Source organism: Rana temporaria, chromosome 6, assembly GCF_905171775.1.
Source record: "Rana temporaria chromosome 6, aRanTem1.1, whole genome shotgun sequence".
In the NCBI taxonomy this organism is placed as follows: Eukaryota; Metazoa; Chordata; class Amphibia; order Anura; family Ranidae; genus Rana; species Rana temporaria.
In genome coordinates this window covers 73,863,322-73,881,067 of record NC_053494.1, presented here as the reverse complement: position 1 = coordinate 73,881,067, position 17,746 = coordinate 73,863,322, and the positions used below count along the sequence as shown (strand labels likewise).

Here is a 17,746-nt window from a genome sequence, read left to right as displayed (position 1 = left end):
CTCCCTGCTGCCCCCAAGGCCAGGTTCCGCAATGCACCCCCTCCCTTTCAATCCGAATCACCCCCCCCCCCAAATCAGACGGAGAATGGCAACCTAGATGCAGGGGCGCACGGTTAGTTCAAATATTTTTTTTTATTTTTTTTTACTTTTTATTTGTATCGTCATTTACTTTTTTTTATTTTGTATAATTTTCTTATTATTTTAATATTATTTTTCTTATTCTTTAATTATTAATCATTTTTTTATTTATTATTTCTTCTTATTTTTTCTTATAAAAAAAATCCACTTAATTTTATTGCTATCACACAGGAGAAAACATAGTCCCTGGTGATAGTAATTGAAGATGACCGTTCTCTTTATTGACCCTGTCACCTCCAGAAACAGGAGTCCTCACTGTGCTAGAACTCCTGTCACAGCTGAGATTATAAGAGCACAGCTCACATCCTCTCACTGTGTACAGTCAGCGGCAGGGACAGGAGACATGTTCGGGGGGAAGGGGGAGTCCTGAAGACAGAGCCAGCAGAGAGAGGTATGTGGGGGGGGACGGGGGGACGGATGCACTGCAGCACACATTTTACAAGTGATTTCGGCGACATTGCTGCAATCACTTGTTAACGAGTGGGCGGTTCCCCCACACTACATTTAGTCCTGCTAGAAAGCAACTTGCCGCCCTTAACTGTATGCTCCGGGCATCAGGGGGCTCCATGCCGCCCCTCCGCGCCCTGCCGCCCCGAGGGCCTGGCCTCGGTGGCCTTGTGGGAAATCCGGGCCTGATGGCAATTAGAAAAGGAAGTTTTGTGTGAGTAATGCAATCCTCAACAAATTAACTATATAAAATCCTGCAAGAAAACGAATTGCAGCTTCTTTCTAACAAATAAAAGCAAAATGTTAGATGTTAGACACAGGTAGCACCAGACTTTACTGAGTTGGCAGCAGGAATTTCATATTTACTGTATTGCAAATTGTTGCAACATAATCTTTATTATTATTATATACAGGATTTATATAGGCCAACAGTTGCACAGGTGCTTTACATCAGGGAAGACACTACAGTCCACAATACAATTCAATACATGAGGCCCTGCTCGTTAGAGGCTTACAATCTAGAAGGTTTTAACTAAAGTTAAATTAATAATTGAAATTACATGTAAAGAAAAGGTAAGCACAGCAATACATCACAATAAATAACTTTTGAAAGAACAATAATTTATTTCACTCGTTCATCCCAGAAGAATACCATGCCTAAAGAACTGTCTGCTGCTCAGGAGATGATACATGTTGTCCAGTCGAACTCCCACAGAAGCTGACAAGTTAACCTGCTCATATATACTGTAGTGACATTCACACTGCTTATACTTTCCCTGGTTTACCAGTCTCCTTGGAGAGGAAAAAGTTTCTTTCACTGCATTACAGGGTTCAATTGTACATGCTTAAAGGCCCCACCTTGCATTCACCTTTCTTTATTATTTTTATTTGACTGAACATTCCTTTTTTTTTTCTTTTATGCAGTTAAATTATTACTATCAATATTGAGGACCTTTAAAGTCTAGACAGAGTAGTTAACACTTATATACTGTATAGCAATGACCCTTCCAAATTTACCTCCTCTTACTAGTTAAAAAACTGATGAACAAATAGACATCTTTACTAAAGAAAGATGCACTTATCAGTGCATAAGTAAGTAATTTTTAGTCTAATTTCATACTATGTGCTTGTGTACGTATTAGCACTTCTACTCGCTGTTCAGTGTTTATTTTAAGGAAGGATATATTTACAGATCTCTAATTAGGCCCTCTAATCATGTTTTGTTTTTCAGAGTATTTGTCTGTGTGCTCAGTTTTGAAGCTGTACTTCAGCATGGCTTGAAGAGAAGCAGAGGATTAACTTTAACGCAGCAGCAATTCAAACAGGCAGCAGGATTCGCAAGTAAAACAGAGACAGGTAAACCACTATTACCTGCCTAATTATGTTCTTTAAGTGTGCAATTTGCATTGCTTCTTACCAAAGTATTTTATTTAGTCGACTAATACACCCAACCAGGGTGTAATTTACTTAAACCATTTAAAGTATACGTTCACCTTTTGTAAAAATAATAATAAATACACATCTTTTTGCAGGTAAAAAAAATTCAATTTTTTTTACACTGCACCCCCAATCATCAGGTTTCAGGTGCAATGTCGAGATTCTGCAGACTTTCAGTCAGCAGTATGCCCGTACCTCCTGTGCAGTCAGAAGGTTACTGCACAGGAAGAAATAATGAACTACAGGAGCATTCACCAGTGCCCTCACATACGTAGTTCATTGAAAATTACAGGCAGTCTGCTGCATGTCAGATAGTACTTGTTCATTTATTCGCTCAAAACTGACTTAATAGGAGCGCTGAGTGGCACCGAGCAAGATTGCCGCCTGAAGCGTTGGCTCCTCTCACCGCGGGACACTAACGGTTTGTAGAGGGCTATTAATGGCTGTAAACCCCTCGTCTTTGGCACCCCTCGATTCCTACGATCACTGTGCATGCTGTCATCCAGGAAAAATAAATATGGGAGCCTCTCGCAGAAATCGCTGACACATTATCTACTACGCACCCGGGAACAGTGCAGCATTGCTCAAAAAGGCGCTGAGGCCCAGGCACACTCTCCAGCTCCGTCGGTCACTCCAGTGCCCACGGATCCTGGCTCTCCCTCGGGTAAAGGCAGTGAGTACCCCTCCTCCCTTTCTAAAGCAGACCTAGACGCCAGCTTGGAGACCATGTACAACCGCCTGGCCTCCAAGTTTCAGTCCGAACTACACAAAACCTCCCATGCCTTGTCACAAGAGATGGCTTCCCTGGGCTCCAGGACTGACAGGCTTAAAAGTAAGCATGATGAACTTGCGCTGGCCTACAATGACTTAAGCAGGGAACATGAATCCCTGAATATAGCCTTTTCACAAATCCAGGCACAAGTCAAGGATCTCAACTACAGAAACTGATGCAACATCTCCGGCTGCGTGGGATTCCCGAATCCAGTCATAGATCTGATTCCTATCGCCAAATTGTTCAAATCACTTCTCCCTGACTGTGAATCGGCTGCCTTTATACACAGGGCTCTCAGACCTAAACCTCCAGCTGACAAGCCTCCAAGGATATAGTTCTGTGTATGAAAGACTTTCTTGTCAAAGAAGATATCCTTAGAGCAGCTAGAAATCCCAGGATCACATTGAACGACTACACTGTCCAGATTTACCCTGATATCTCCCCTGCCACTTGACAGATGCAGAAGCTTAAAGGAGATCACTGCCCCTCTACAAGCTGCCAGGGTTCGGTATAGCTGGGCTTCCCCTTTAAGCTAGTGGTCCCCACAATGGCTCTACGTACACTGCTAGGCCCAGGAGATCCTGGTTAAACTTGCGCTCTTGAATGCAGAGGCAGTTCGGCGTCCACCGCTGACATCCAGGCCATCCCAGATATGGCACACCCCACCGACCAGACGAGACCGTCGGAGGATTCGGTATGATGACCCCTTTCCCCAGACCTAATTACAGGATCGCCTGCATTGCCCCTCTGCTATAGACTCACCCCTGACTTGGATGATGCTGCACTCACTACTACTTTGTACCCTACCATCTGGGAGCCTGTTCCTTGGTGTTGATGCATGTTGCTCCTCCCAGCAATGTCATTTTTTCTACATTTTATTTTTTTTGAATGCCATCTACGATGCTCCTTTTTAGTTTGGGGCTTGAGTTCAGTTCTATTGCTGGGTATGAGACTTGAATGTCTGTCTTTTTTGGTGTTTATCAGTATGTCAAAGAGTTCCTGATCCTGTTGCTTTTTTTCTTAATTTTTATATGCATATCTCCTATTTTTTTTTTTTTTCTCAGGTTATTATACAATTTTTACTGTGGTTCACACTGTTTATTGCCCGACAGTAATGGAGCTCTTGAACCTTTTGATCCGTTGAGATATGCAATGTTTATGCTTCACAGGTTTACTTTTTCTAATCTTGGTCATATGGCAGCACCCCTCATCAGAGGTTTTTATGAAGAAATTGCCCTTGCACATATCTGGAACACGCCTCCTATTGGCTCAATATGTCTGCTAAACTCCCCCTTTATTTGGATTCCCAATGATTCACTGTATCTCTCACAATGTGAAGGATTTTAAATCCCCTTCAAAGAGAAAGTAAGCCTTTTCTCAATATAAGCAATTGAATGCCAAGATCCTGCTGCTACAGGAGACTCATTTCTCCCACTCCTCTCATCCCTAGTTTTTAATAGGGCTTTTCCTCAAGCCTTTTATACCTGCACTGCTCTAAAAGCAGGGGTGCTGCCATATTTTACACCTATTGAGGTACAGCATATCCATAGAGACAAAGACAGGCCGTTATGTTATTAAAGAGGTGGTCCATAATAAGGAGCTAACTATAACCAGTGTCTATGCCCCTAATGATGCCGCTTTTTCTTTTTTCACAGTTTTCTGTTTTGGCTAGATTTCAGTCTCCACATATGTTTATAGGAGCTGATTTAATATGGTTGCTAATCCTACCCTGGACAGATGTAAAACCTCCTTAGGCTTTCCCTAAATCACTTTCTAGGAAGCTGCATGATTTCCAACTATTGGATACCTGGAGAGCATACAACATAGGGGCTAAGGAATATATCCCTTTTTTTCTCACCCTGATAAAAGTTACTCCAGGCTGCAGGGCCGATCCTAGGCAGGGTGCACAGGGTGCTTTGCACCCAGGCGCCTGCAGAGGGGGGCGCCAAAGTGCCAGAGTTCTCCCCTCCCTTCTTCTTTCCTTGTTTGTGTAGCATAGGTGCACAAGCATAGGTGTGTGTCAATCCAGAACTGGTAAGTGAGCATAGGGAAGCCCGTCCAGTCTGGCAGTGCTCGGGGGAGGGGCCGCTCCTCTTCCTGACACAAGGGTTCTACTTTTCAGTGGCTGCTTAGTGCTGATGTGCGGGACTGAATTCCTCACACTGGGAGTCTTGGATCCCGCACTGTCTCCTCCAACTCCAGTTGGAATGCCTCCCCCTCCCATTTCTATCTCGGGCTGCACAGTGAGAGAACCGAGGTAAGTCACAGTGTTCAGTGTACTGTGTGCTGGGGGATGGCATCCCCAGCATCCCTTTACACGTGCTCTGGGCTGCCCCTGCTCTAGGACAGGTTTTATGGCATGATAGATTACCCTGTGTCTTTCTGCGCTTCAGTAGTCCGTCTACAGATGTAATGTATAATGAGATGTACCAAGAGCCCTTTCACACTGACAATGTGGTAAAGTGCCGCTAGTTTTAACGGCTCTTTACTGTTGTTTTAGAGGTACATTTAACCCCTGCCAGCATCCAAATAAAGGGTTCAAATGCGCCAGTGCAGAGGCGCTTTGCAGGCACTGCCTATTTATTTCAATGCGCAGGGGCGCTTTAGGAGCAGTGTATACACACACTAAAGTGCCTCAAAGAAGCTACTTGCATGATTTTTTTTTATGTCCTGCCAGTGCACCGCTCCAGTGTGAAAGCATTCAGGACTCTCACACTAGGATTGCAGGTGAGGCTTTTTCAGGCACTATTTTGACCGCTAAAGAGCCTGAAAAAAACCCTCCCTTGTGAAAGGGCTCTAATGGACCATCTTGCATGTCTGCAGTCTCTGACCATCTCTTGTACTATGTCTGCAGTCTCTGACCCTCTCATGTACTATGTCTGCAGTCTCTGACCATGTCTGACCATCACCTGTACTATGTCTGCAGTCTCTGATCCTCTCCTGTACTATGTCTGCAGTCTCTGATCCTCTCCTGTACTATGTCTGCAGTCTATGATCATCACCTGTACTATGTCTGTAGTCTCTGACCCTCTCCTGTACTATGTCTGCAGTCTCTGATCATCTCCTGTACTATGTTGGCAGTCTCTGACCATCTCCTGTACTATGTCTGTAGTGTCTGACCATCTCCTGTACTATGTCTGCGGTCTCTGACTGTCTTCTGTATCATGTCTGCAGTCTCTGACCATCTCCTGTATCATGTCTGTAGTATATCTGGGGGCTCTTTCTAATGCCGCGTACACACGATCAGTTTGTCTGATGAAAAACTGTCTGATGGACCGTTTTCATTAGACTAACCGATCGTGTGTGGGCCCCATCGGTTTTTTAACCATCGGTTAAAAATATAGGAACTTGTTTTAAAATTATCTGATGGTTAACTAACCGAAAGAAAAAAAAAACGATCGTCTGTAAGCACGTCCATCGGTTAAAAATCCACGCATGCTCAGACTAAATTAGGGGACGGGAGCGCTCGTTCTGGTAAAACTAGCGTTCGTTATGGAGATAGCACATTCATCACGCTGTAACAGACAGAAAAGCGCGAATTGTCTTTTACTAACACAAAATCGGCTAAAGCAGCCCCAAGGGTGGCACCATTGGATTTGAACTTCCCCTTTATAGTGCCGTCGTACGTGGTTTACGTGACTGCGTTCTTACACGATCGTTTTTTTAACCGATGGTGTGTAGGCACGACTGATCATCAGTCAGCTTCATCGGATAACTGATGGAAAAATCAATCAGACCGTTTTCATCGGATGGACCGATCGTGTGTACAGGGCATGACAGACTCTCTAACAGAAGCCCTCTCTGTGTCCATCAGAGAGGCCCCCCTCCAGGTACTCTGGAGTACTCTGCTTCTGACCTGAGCGCATGTGCGGCGCTGAGCAGGGATGGCAGCTTGAAGCCTTATCTCCGTGCACCGCGGGACTTAAGAAGCTCTACGGGGGCTATACACTGCTGTAAACTCTTTTTCATTTGCCCCCCCCCCCCGGCACCTGAGACATCCGTGCATGCCGTCGTCCAAGAAAAAGCAATCTGGGAGCCATTCTCAGACCTCGCTGACACACTATCTTCTCCGCGCCAGAGAACAGTGCAGCATGGCTCAAAATGGCGCTGAGGCCCCGCCACTCTCTCCTGCTCCGTCTTCGGCTTCTGAGACCCCTGGATTCCTCAATCCTCTCGGAGGTGGTGGTGAGTTCCCCCCTGCCCTATCCAAAGCTGATTTGGACTCGAGTCTGGAGGCCATGTATGCCCGACTCGCAACCAAATTCCAAACGGAGCTTCACAAAACTTCCCATACCCTATCACAGGAGATAGCTGCCCTTGGCTCCAGAACGGACCTTTTAGAAAATAAGCACGACGAGCTGTCGTTGGCTTTCAATGACCTGAGCAGAGAACATGATACTTTACAAGAAGCCTTCTCCCTTATGCAATCTCAAATCGAGGACCTCGATAATAGAAACAGGCGCCATAACTTGAGGCTGAGGGGGGTCCCTGAGACAGTTACTGATTTGATCCCTGCCGCCATTAAGATATTAAAATCCCTTCTCCCAGACAAGGAGGCCTCTGTGTTCACTTGTGATCGTATCCACAGGGCTTTGAGACCCAAACCTCCAGCTGACAAGCCCCCCAGGGATATCGTGTTATGCATGAAGGACTTTCTTATTAAGGAGGAGGTGCTCAGGTCGGCTCGCAATACCCCCAGGATTGTCCTTGACAATCATGTCATTCAGATTACCCTGACTCTCTCCTGCACTTTAGACAGACGTCGAGCCATGAAAGAGATCACTGGTCCCCTCCAGGATGCCAGGATTTGCTATCGCTGGGGTTTCCCCTTCGAGCTACAAATCCCTCATAATGGCTCTACGTACACGGCCACTAACATCACAGAGGGCCAGGAGATCCTGGTGAAGCTGGGTCTCTTAGATGCTGCAGCTCTACGCCGACCCCCTCTTACCCCCAGGCCCTCACAAATTTGGCACACGCCTCCCACCAGACGAGATAGACGGAGAATTCGCTATGAGGAAGCCTCTCCCCGGATCGGATAGCTGCACAAGTTTTCTTTTTTCTGCGAAGAGGAGACTCCTTCACGGACTTGGACGACGTTGAAAACTTTTTTTCTATCCTTTAAATTCTCACCTTGCTTCGCTGCTTGTCCCTTGGTGCCGCTCAATGTGGCTCACCCCAGCAATGCTGCGCTGTGTTCGCTTTACCCCTACGGGGTGCGTTATTGGTTGCCCCTTTTTTAGTTTGGGCCTTTGGTTTTATTTTGCGCTCATGCTGGGTTCGAGGCCCCTGTGCCTCGGTGTACTGTTTTACTTATCAGGACTCAGGAAGATTTCCTGATCCAATGTCTTTTTTTATATACATTTTTTTTTGCCTTCTATTTTTTTGGTGATCTATGACTCTGTTTTTTTTTGTCTGTGCTCATTTTATTGGTTTTGTTTTTCTCTAACACACAAATGTGGTTCCGGATATACTTTTCTGGTAATGTGTAGAACTTCTCTTGTCTGGAGGGGTTCTTTAGATTCTGAGGGGATGCTGCTAGGGATGGTTTGGGGGATGGTGATTTTATGGCTGCGCCCCTTCACGGGAGGTTTTCTTTCCTCAGGTTTAGTCTGGCTTTTTCCCCTGTTTAACCAATGATTGACTTCATTTCGCATAATGTGAAGGGATTTAATTCCCCCTCTAAGAGGGAAAAAGGCCTTTTCTCAGTATAAACAACTTAAAGCTAAGGTACTGCTACTGCAGGAGACCCACTTTGCCCACTCTTCTCACCCGAATTATTTCAATAGGGCCTTCTCTGTCTTTTTATACACTTCATACTTCCAAAAGTAGGGGCGCTGCCATATTTTTACATAACTCATTTCCCATGGATGTGCAGAGGGTATATAAGGACAAGGAAAGCCGTTTTGTCATTATTAAAGGGATTGTTCATAATAAGGAACTTACTATTGCAAGTGTTTATGCCCCAAATAAATCCTCAGCCTCCTTTTTTTGCTTTTTTTTTTTAAACTTTATCTAAGTTTCTCTCGCCCCATATGTTAGTTGGAGGAGATTTTAATTTGGTAGCCAACCCTTCATTGGACAGATCCTCCGGCACTGTGGGCTCAGGGGCCTTCCCCAGGTCCTTGACCAGAGGCCTACGTGACCTCCAACTAGTGGACTCCTGGCGAGCTCACAATGTGGGAGTCAGGGAATACACGTTTTATTCCCATCCACATGACAGCCAGGTTGGACTATGTCTTTTCCACCCCTGTCCTCCTGGCTAATTCACACGACACTTCCATACATAGCTGTGTTTGGTCTGATCATAATATTGTTTCCTTCTCCATAAATTTTGTTTCGCAAACCCCCTCCTCCTACACCTGGAGAATTAATGAGGCTCTTCTTTCAGATCACGTAGTGGAGTCTGAGATGTCACAGGCCATTGATGGGTATTTTACCCTTAATTCCCTTCCTGAGACCCCCGTGGCCACGGTTTGGGTTGCACACAAGGCTGTGCTGAGGGGCAAATGTATTAGCCTTGCAGCAGCTCGTAATAAACAGAATAAATATGACATCCTCAGACTCACTGGTGAGCTAGATCGACTATATAAGAACCCCACAGCTCTGCTATTGGAGTCCACTAGACGTACTATTGAACAGAAACGTCTGGAATTAGATACTCTGCTCTTAGCAAAAGTGGAGAAGGCACTGAGATGGTCCAGGGCCCGTTCCTTTGCATAGCAATGCGGCGTCCACAATGTTCGCTAGGAAGCTTAATCAATCCCTCCGTCCTCCTCATGTCTATAAGGTTAGGTCCCCCTTAGGGTCATTTGACTTTGCATCCCCAGGAGGTGTTGGGTATTTTTAGAGACTATTATTCCTCCCTACTAGGGGCCCCTCAATCACAGCCTTCTCAGGCTTCACTTGATAAATTTGAGGAAGTCCCCCTCCCATCCCTTTCTAAGGCCCAATCAGATAAACTCAATGTTCCCATCTCAGTCTCTGAGGTCCTTAAGACTGAGTCTGAAGAATGAGTCTGAAGAATGGCTGAGTCTGAAGAATGGCTCCTCCCCTGGCCCTGATGGCTTTTCGGCCATTTATTATAAAAAGTTTGCCCCCCAGCTGGCCCCTAGATTGGTTAGTTTATTTAATTCAGTTCTCCAGGGTGTTCATTTCCAGAGGAAATGATTCTGGCCAACATGTCCCTTATCCCAAGCCCAATAAGGATCATTCCTTGCCGCAAAACTTTAGACCGATTTAGGTTATTAACAACAATTACATTTTTTTTAGTAGGATCTTGGCTGACAGACTTGGTGGTGTAATCTCCTCCCTGATCTCCCCTTTTCAATCAGGTTTTATCCCTCATAGATTTATTACCGATAATATCCGCTTAGCAGCAGACGTTATACAGGACGCAAACTTATTCTCCCGAAAATTGTTCCTATTGGAGTTGGATATTAATAAGGCATCCGACAGTGTGTCTTGGAGCTATGTGTCTCTCCTATGGTATGGTATCGGGGGAGATTTTCTGCACTCATTTCATGCTCTTTATCTGAATCCTAGTACGCGTATCAAGATCCCGGGTTGTAGTTCTGGCTTTTTCCGGCTCGGCAGGGGGACAAGGCAGGGCTGCCCCTTTATCTCCACTTATTTTTGCCTTGGCAATTGAGCCACTTGCTATAGCTATCCTTAGGCACACCGATATTATGGGTTACAGTAAATCTGAGTCTGTGTACAAATTATGCATGTACGCAGATGATGTACTTCTATTTCTCACCAACCCCTTAGTTTCTTTACCCAATCTTTTGGATACCCTTTCCTCTTTCGCTGAAGTCTTGCAGTGAATGTCACTAAATCTGTGGCCCTTCCTGTGGGCTTCCCCCTGCCAAGCTGGAGAATCTCAAACAGACATTTCAATTTCATTGGGCTAGGTCAGACATCTCCTACTTAAGATATTAAGGTATTAAGTTGCCGGGAGATTTTACACAACTCTTCTCCCTTAACAAACTCCCATTGGTTGCTCAACTGAAGCAGCTTCTTAAGTCTTGGTCCCAATATAGGATCTTGTTTTTAGGGAGGATTACGGCTAGTAAGATGACATTTTTGCCCAAGCTTCTGTACCTTTTTTAGGGCCCTTCCTGTGGTGGTATCGAAGACTTTTCTCCTGAAATTACAGTCTCATTTGAATAAATTCATTTGGAATAACAAACCTTCTAGGTTTTCCAGACAGGTGCTCTACAGACCATACAGGATGGGTGGTTTGGGAGTTCCTCAGCTTTGGTTTTACTTTTTGGCGAGCAGACTCTCCCAAATGGCGCAGTGGAACATTAGACACCCTAGAGTCCCCTGGGTGCGTTTTGAGGGGGATTCGATTAAACCTTTTCATTTACCCAGGCTTTTATGGTGCTCAAAATCTTGCGCCACATTACTAAAGGGTAAAAACCAAATAGTTGCTCAGGAGCTGGGGATGTGGGAAAGGTTTGGCTCCCGTCTGGCCCTTATCTCTAGGTCCCTCCGGGAGCATCCTTTTTAGGGGATCCTAGGTTTCCTACGGCCTTTCACATGCCTTTTTGATCGGATGGTGGACTAGCTGTGGTCTGACTTCTTTGGCTGACTTGCAACATGAAGATGGATTCATTTCCTTCTCTCAGCTCGTGCGGTGAGGGACATTCCCCTGAGGGAATACTACAGGTATTTGCAGCTCCGTCATTTTTTTCAGACACACTATGCGGCTATGCCCTCTGACACTTATACGGCATTTGAAACACTGTGTTCTACCTCCCCTAGACAAAAGGGTCTTATCTCTATATTGTACGGTTCTATGGGGGGAAGGGGAAGTGATTCTATTTTGAAACACATGACCCAATGGGATCAGGAGATGGGCCTTGATTATGATCACAGGGACTGGGATGCTTGCTGGCAGAACATGAGAAAGTGTTCGGTCTCCCTTTCGGTTAGGGAGACGGCTGTGAAATTATTCACTCGTTGGTACCTCACCCCTCTTCGCTTGAGCAGGATTTTCCCCCTTGTGTTTCCGTGGTTGCCCCCAACAAGGATCTTTCTTACATTTGTTTTGGGAATGCGAAAAATTGCGCTCCACTTGGGGGGGAGGTCTTAGGTTTGTTGGATAAGTTGGCTGGGAGTAGCATGGCTCTGACACACACTCACTGTTTGCTGTTCGAGAGTATCCCAGATACCCCTAAACCCCTGATGCGTCTTTTGCACATTATATGTGTGGTGGTTCATTGGACAATTGCGCTCCATTGGAAGTCCAGTGTGGTTCCTCTGGCACAGATAGTGTCTAGGGTGGACCAGATTATGCTCACGGAGAAGTTTCATCACACACTTAGGGATACCCTGCAGCTTCACGATGCTAAATGGAACCCTTGGTTTTTGCATTGTATCTCAGAGCAATCATAGATTGGTCTTAGTGTATGAACTAATAGAGAAAAACTTTTTTTGTTTTATTTTTCATTTACACTTTTCTTTTTTTTTACTGTAATTTCTGTGTTTTATTTTTGTAATTTTTCTTTTTTTTTCTTTTGTTTATCTGATTTATCCACCACTAAATGCTACCCTTGTGGTATTCATGACGGTTGTTCATCACAGACTTAGATGAGCATTCTTTGTTGTTAGGATGTTACTGTGTTAGTTGCTGCTCACAGAGGTCTGTTCTTTTGGATGTGCCTTATCTTGCTTGTCATGACTACTGAATACTTTATTGGATGTATTTTGTATTTTGCTTACTTCAAAAATAAAAAACTTTTCAGTCAAAAAAAAAGTACTCTGCTTCTCATCCTGTATTTTGTTAATTGTTAAGAGATCATGTAAGGATCCCAGGGTAATGAAGACTTTTTGTGGGGGAGCATCTCTGTGGTTGAGTTGTTGCCATAGAAACATGTGTAAAGGGCAGGAGTTAGTAAAATGACCACACCCATGTGGGGGCGCCAGAAATATTTCTGCACCCAGGCGCCTGTGACCCTAGGATCGGCCCTGCCAGGCTGGACTATGTCTTCTACATTCCCACTATTCTAGCCAACTCTAGGTCAGCCTCCATTCATAACTGTGTATGGTCGGACCATCATATTGCTTTGTTTGCCACGGAACTTGTAGTACAAACCCCTACTCCTTTCACGTGGAGGCTAAATGAAGCACTCCTCTCTGATTTGGCCGTGACCTGCCCATCTCTCCATCTGAAGTTCTCAACGTAATTAAAAGTCTTAATGTATCCTCCCCGGGGCCCGATGGCTTCTCTGCCATCTATTATAAGAAATTTGCCCCCCAACTCACCCCCAGACTGGTTCAGCTTTTTAACTCTGTCCTGTAGGGTGGCAATTTCCTGAGGAAATGTTGCTGGCTAATATGTCTCTCATTCCTAAGCAGAATAAGGACCACTCCTTGCCTCAGAACTTTAGGCCTATTTCGGTCATTAACAATGACTTGAAAATCGTTAGCAGGATTTTGGCTGACAGACTCGGAGGGATAATCTCCTCATTGATTTCTCCTTTCCAGTCAGGTTTTATCCCTCATTGTTTTATCACAGATACTATCCACCTGGCAACGAATATCATTCAGGACGCAAACCTGTTCTCCAAAAAATTGTTTATGCTTAGCCTTGACATACATAAGGCATTTGACAGTGTGTCTTGCAGCTATGTGTCTCTCCTGTTAGTGTTATGGCATCCTAGATGAGTTCCTTCATGCCTTTCAAGCTATGTATTGGAACCCCAGCACTCGTATCAGACTTCCCGGTTACAGCTGCGATTTTTTCCGGCTCGGTAGGGGCACTAGACGGGGTTGTCTGCTGTCCCCACTTATTTTTGCTCTAGCCATTGAGCCTCTACCCATTTAGGACTCTACCACTAAAGCCGTGTACACACGATTGGTTTGTCCGATGAAAACAGACCGACCGGCCCCATCGGTCTTTTTTCCATCGGTGTTAAAAAATAGAACATGTTTTAAATTGTTCTTATGGATAAAAAAAATTATAGAGTTCCACACAGAAAATCGGATTTTTCTATCGGATAAAAATCCACGCATGCTCAGAATCAAGTCGACGAATGCTCGGAAGCATTGAACTTCATTTTTTTCGGCTCATCGTAGTGTTTTTATGTCACCACTTTTGGCACGTCAGATTTTTGACTGATGGTGTGTAGGCAAGACTGATGAAAGTCAGCTTCATGAGATATCCGACGAAAAAATCCATCGGATTAGATTCCATCGGATATCCGATCGTGTGTACAGGGCTTAACAATCAAAGTCCTATCTTCTTAAGTTGCAGGCCCACCTGAATAGATTTATCTGGAATTCCAGGCCACCTAAGTTCTCCAGAGAGGTACTTTATCGGCCATACAGGTCTGGTGGTTTGGGGGTTCCTCAGATCTGGCTATATTATTTGGTCAGTAGATTCTCACAACAGGCTCAGTGGAACATTCTAAATTTGAGGGTTTTTCGGGTCAACTTTGAATTGGACTCTATTTTGCCGTTCCACCTACCTGGGTTGTTGTGGTCCTCCAAATCTTATGCTTCTGACCTGGTGGGGAGGAACTTGGTGGTGGCCCATGGATTAAAACTATAGGATAGGTTTAAATCTTGGTTAGCTCTCAAGCCTGAGTTCCCCCCTGGGGCCTCCTTTTTGGGTGATCCTAGGTTTCCTGCAGTTTTTGAGGCCCCAGGCAGTTTTTGGTGGTGGACTGGTAGTGGTCTGACATCTCTGGCGGATTTCTCTTGGGGAGACACGTTTGTCTCTTTTACCCAACTTCAGGCCCAGAGAGGTATCCTCGAGGGGGAATATTACAGATATTTGCAGATCCGCCACTTTTTTTTCAGACACGCTATGTGGCTACCCCCTCTGACTCTAACTCTGCTTTTGAAACCCTCTGTAGCTGTTTCCCCAGACAGAAAGGTTTAATTTCAGTATTATACAAATCTAGGTGGGGGCAGCTCCACGCTTAGCAGGGCCGTCTTTAATATGGATTGGACCCTGAGGCAAACATTTTCTTGCCCCCCCCCCCCCGCCCATGAAATTTAGCTCTCCACCCCAACATCTCAAAAAACAAACACACACATAGAATTATCAAAAAAAAGGAAGTTGACAGGCTGCAGAGACAAAACTGCGCCCCCCTGAATATTGCGCCCGGGGAAGCCGTACCGGCTGCCCCCCCCACGCTACGCCACTGCATGCAGCATTTAAAAATTTCAGTGGCTTTGAAATCCACCCTGCTTTTGCAACATGCGACTTACCTGCAGTTCCTGCACTGGCAAGCTTGCTGCGTTTTTAGGTATGTGGGCCATGCATTTAAAAACACAGTGCGTTTGCATGACACAGTTAACGCAAATGCACTGTGTTTTTAATGCATGGCCCACATACCTAAAAATGCAGCAAGCTCAAATGAATAGGATGCTGTGCCATTGAAAATGTGGCCCCCAACCTGTATACATGTAAATCAGGCCTAAATTAGGCCCATCAAGCAGTGTCTGGTCTGGTGGTGGCCCAGGCCATGCAAATAAATCCTTCTGGACACAGCCACAGCCTGGACTGGTCAGGGTTTAGCAGAGACTACACAGTGCGCCGATGCCAGGCCCAGCCGGGTGCCGGCTTCTGTGCGCAGAAAGTGCAGTCAGGCGACAGGCGGACCGCGGCTTAAGGGGCCTGCCCTGCGGTAAAGACAGCTATGATGCTTAGACATATGACTCAATGGGAACAGGAAATGAACCTTAAATATGACCATAGGGATTGGGAGGCTAATTGGCAGAACTTACATAAATGCACTATTTTCTTCACCGTCAGAGAGACTGCTTTTACTCGCTGGTACTATACCCCACAGAGACTGAGCAGGATTTTCCCTCAAAGTTCCTCCCTATGTTTCCGTGGCTGTCCTCTTCTGGGCTCCTTTCTCGAACTGTTCTGGGAATGTGAGGTACTGCGGCCTACATGGCGGGAGACCCTGGACCTGATAGATAAATTGGCAGGGAGGCGCATGGCTCTGAGACACACTCACTGTCTATTATTTGAAAAAAATACCTGAGACCCCGAAGTACTTAATGAAGTTACTTCATACTATTTGCCTTGCTTTGCACTGGACAGTGGCTCTTCACTGGAAATCTCACACCGTCCCCTTTGCCCAAGTTTTAGCGAGGGTCGATCAAATAATGTTATCTGAAAAGATATTTCACACCCTACGTGACACTATGCCAATTTATGATGCTAAATTGAACCCTTGGTTTCTGCTACGTTTAATTCAGTAACCTGAGTTTTTGTTTCTGATTTCTTATTCTTTTTCTGTGTTTTTTTTGCATTTTCATTTTCTCAGTTTGAAGTTATTCTTGTAGTTTATAACGTCAACCCCTGCAGTTGTTCAAATGTCTATGACTTGAATGATGCATATTCTTTGGTGTAAACTTTTCTTTATGCTGTATATTCACATACCATTGTATCATATCTTTTGATAACATACTGCCTTATTCTCTTTGTACGGCAATCGTTTGTCGTTTTCAATAAAAACTTTTAGTATAAGAAAAACTGACTTAATGATCCCGTAGATACAATTTCCGGGTGCGGGGTCTCCCGGAAACTGTGGTAAACTTAGAGGACACTATCCACGCCTTGATGACACAATTGATCCCAGATATCTTGCCTCATCAGTTAGAACTGGACAGAGTGCACCGCGCCCTGACGGCCCCCAGGCCTGATGGCCTACCACGCGATGTCATAGTCAAACCACACTACTACAGGATCAAGGAGAGAGTGATGTTGGAGGCCAGGCAGATGGGTAATGTTACGCTCATGGAACATCCGGTTCAGATCTTTGCGGACATCTCTCAATCAACAATTCAGAAGAGAAGAACACTTAAACCCCTCTTGAGTCATCTCATCAATCGCCATATCAAGTACCGATGGTCGTTCCTGTTCAAACCGTGTCGTTTTCATACAAGGGTAGATCCCACTCTTTCAACTCGTTCCAATCGGGGGGGGCGCTGCTCCAAGAATTGGGACTGATATCCATGGATCCCCAGACTCCCACCAGCGCGTCTGGAGGGGGGGACAGGCCGATCTCCCCATTATGGTCCCAGCAGGGCCGTTCCAGAGCCAGAAAGCCCCCTTGAACACTTGAATCTTGGGCATAGTTGGTGTCTAATTCTATTCTTCCTGTTGTCCCGTTTTGCCCTTTACAGGTTTGCGGGATGAATCCCTCCCACAGTGAGGGTTACGAAAGTTAAGGATGTATGGTTTTCATGCTGTTCATGCTTATCCTCTAGTTAATTTTGTATTTTTACTATGCAGATATAATTATGCACACTGTTTATACTTAGAGAGGATCTGATCCCGAATGGGAATTACAATTTTTTTTTTTTTTGTTTTTACTTCCTCATATAGGAGATATCTTGTTTGACTGACTGGTGCCACCTGTCCGTCTAAATTGGAGTATACAAAGGGCCGAGGTGGTATCGCATGCCACGTTTTGTGAACTTGTCTCTCCTCTCCGAGTAGAGATAACTTCACCCAAGTTGACGGGTGTTTCTACACCCCCCGAATACACGCTGATTAGCGGTGTGTCAATGGAGGGGAGGGGGGAAATATTTTTTTCCCCCTCCTTTCCATTCTTTTTGATTATTTGGATGTTTTTGTTCATTTTTCTTTTTCTCCGGTTTTTCTCCCGGACACAAATGTTATTAAACCGGTTTAGGATAGCCTGTGATAGGATGAATACATCGGTTTTTTTTATGTCTTTTCCTCTATAACCTCATCTTCTCTGTTGGTGCATCCCCCTCCCGAACTGAGATACAACTACAATACCCGGGGCGTATCGGGCCTGAATCCTCGAAGCTTCAAAACCGTGAGTACAGACTGCCGAATCACTATGGCTGACGGGCCGCCTGTCAAATACACCATTCTTACACATAATGTGCAGGGTATCAATTCCCCCACTAAAAGAGCGAAGGCCTTCCATCAATATCACAAGATGGGGG

General features: G+C 45.1%; 1 protein-coding gene across 1 annotated transcript in view; it reads left to right on the top strand.

Annotated features, from left to right (window-relative positions):
• The window catches only part of SNX29 (sorting nexin 29), a 1,289,390-nt gene that overhangs the window by 148,080 nt on the left and 1,123,564 nt on the right, over positions 1–17,746 (top strand). The window contains exon 4 of the mRNA XM_040358531.1: positions 1,817–1,941. Within this exon, the coding sequence (XP_040214465.1) occupies positions 1,817–1,941 (125 nt within the window). The remainder of the gene's footprint in view (positions 1–1,816; positions 1,942–17,746) is intronic.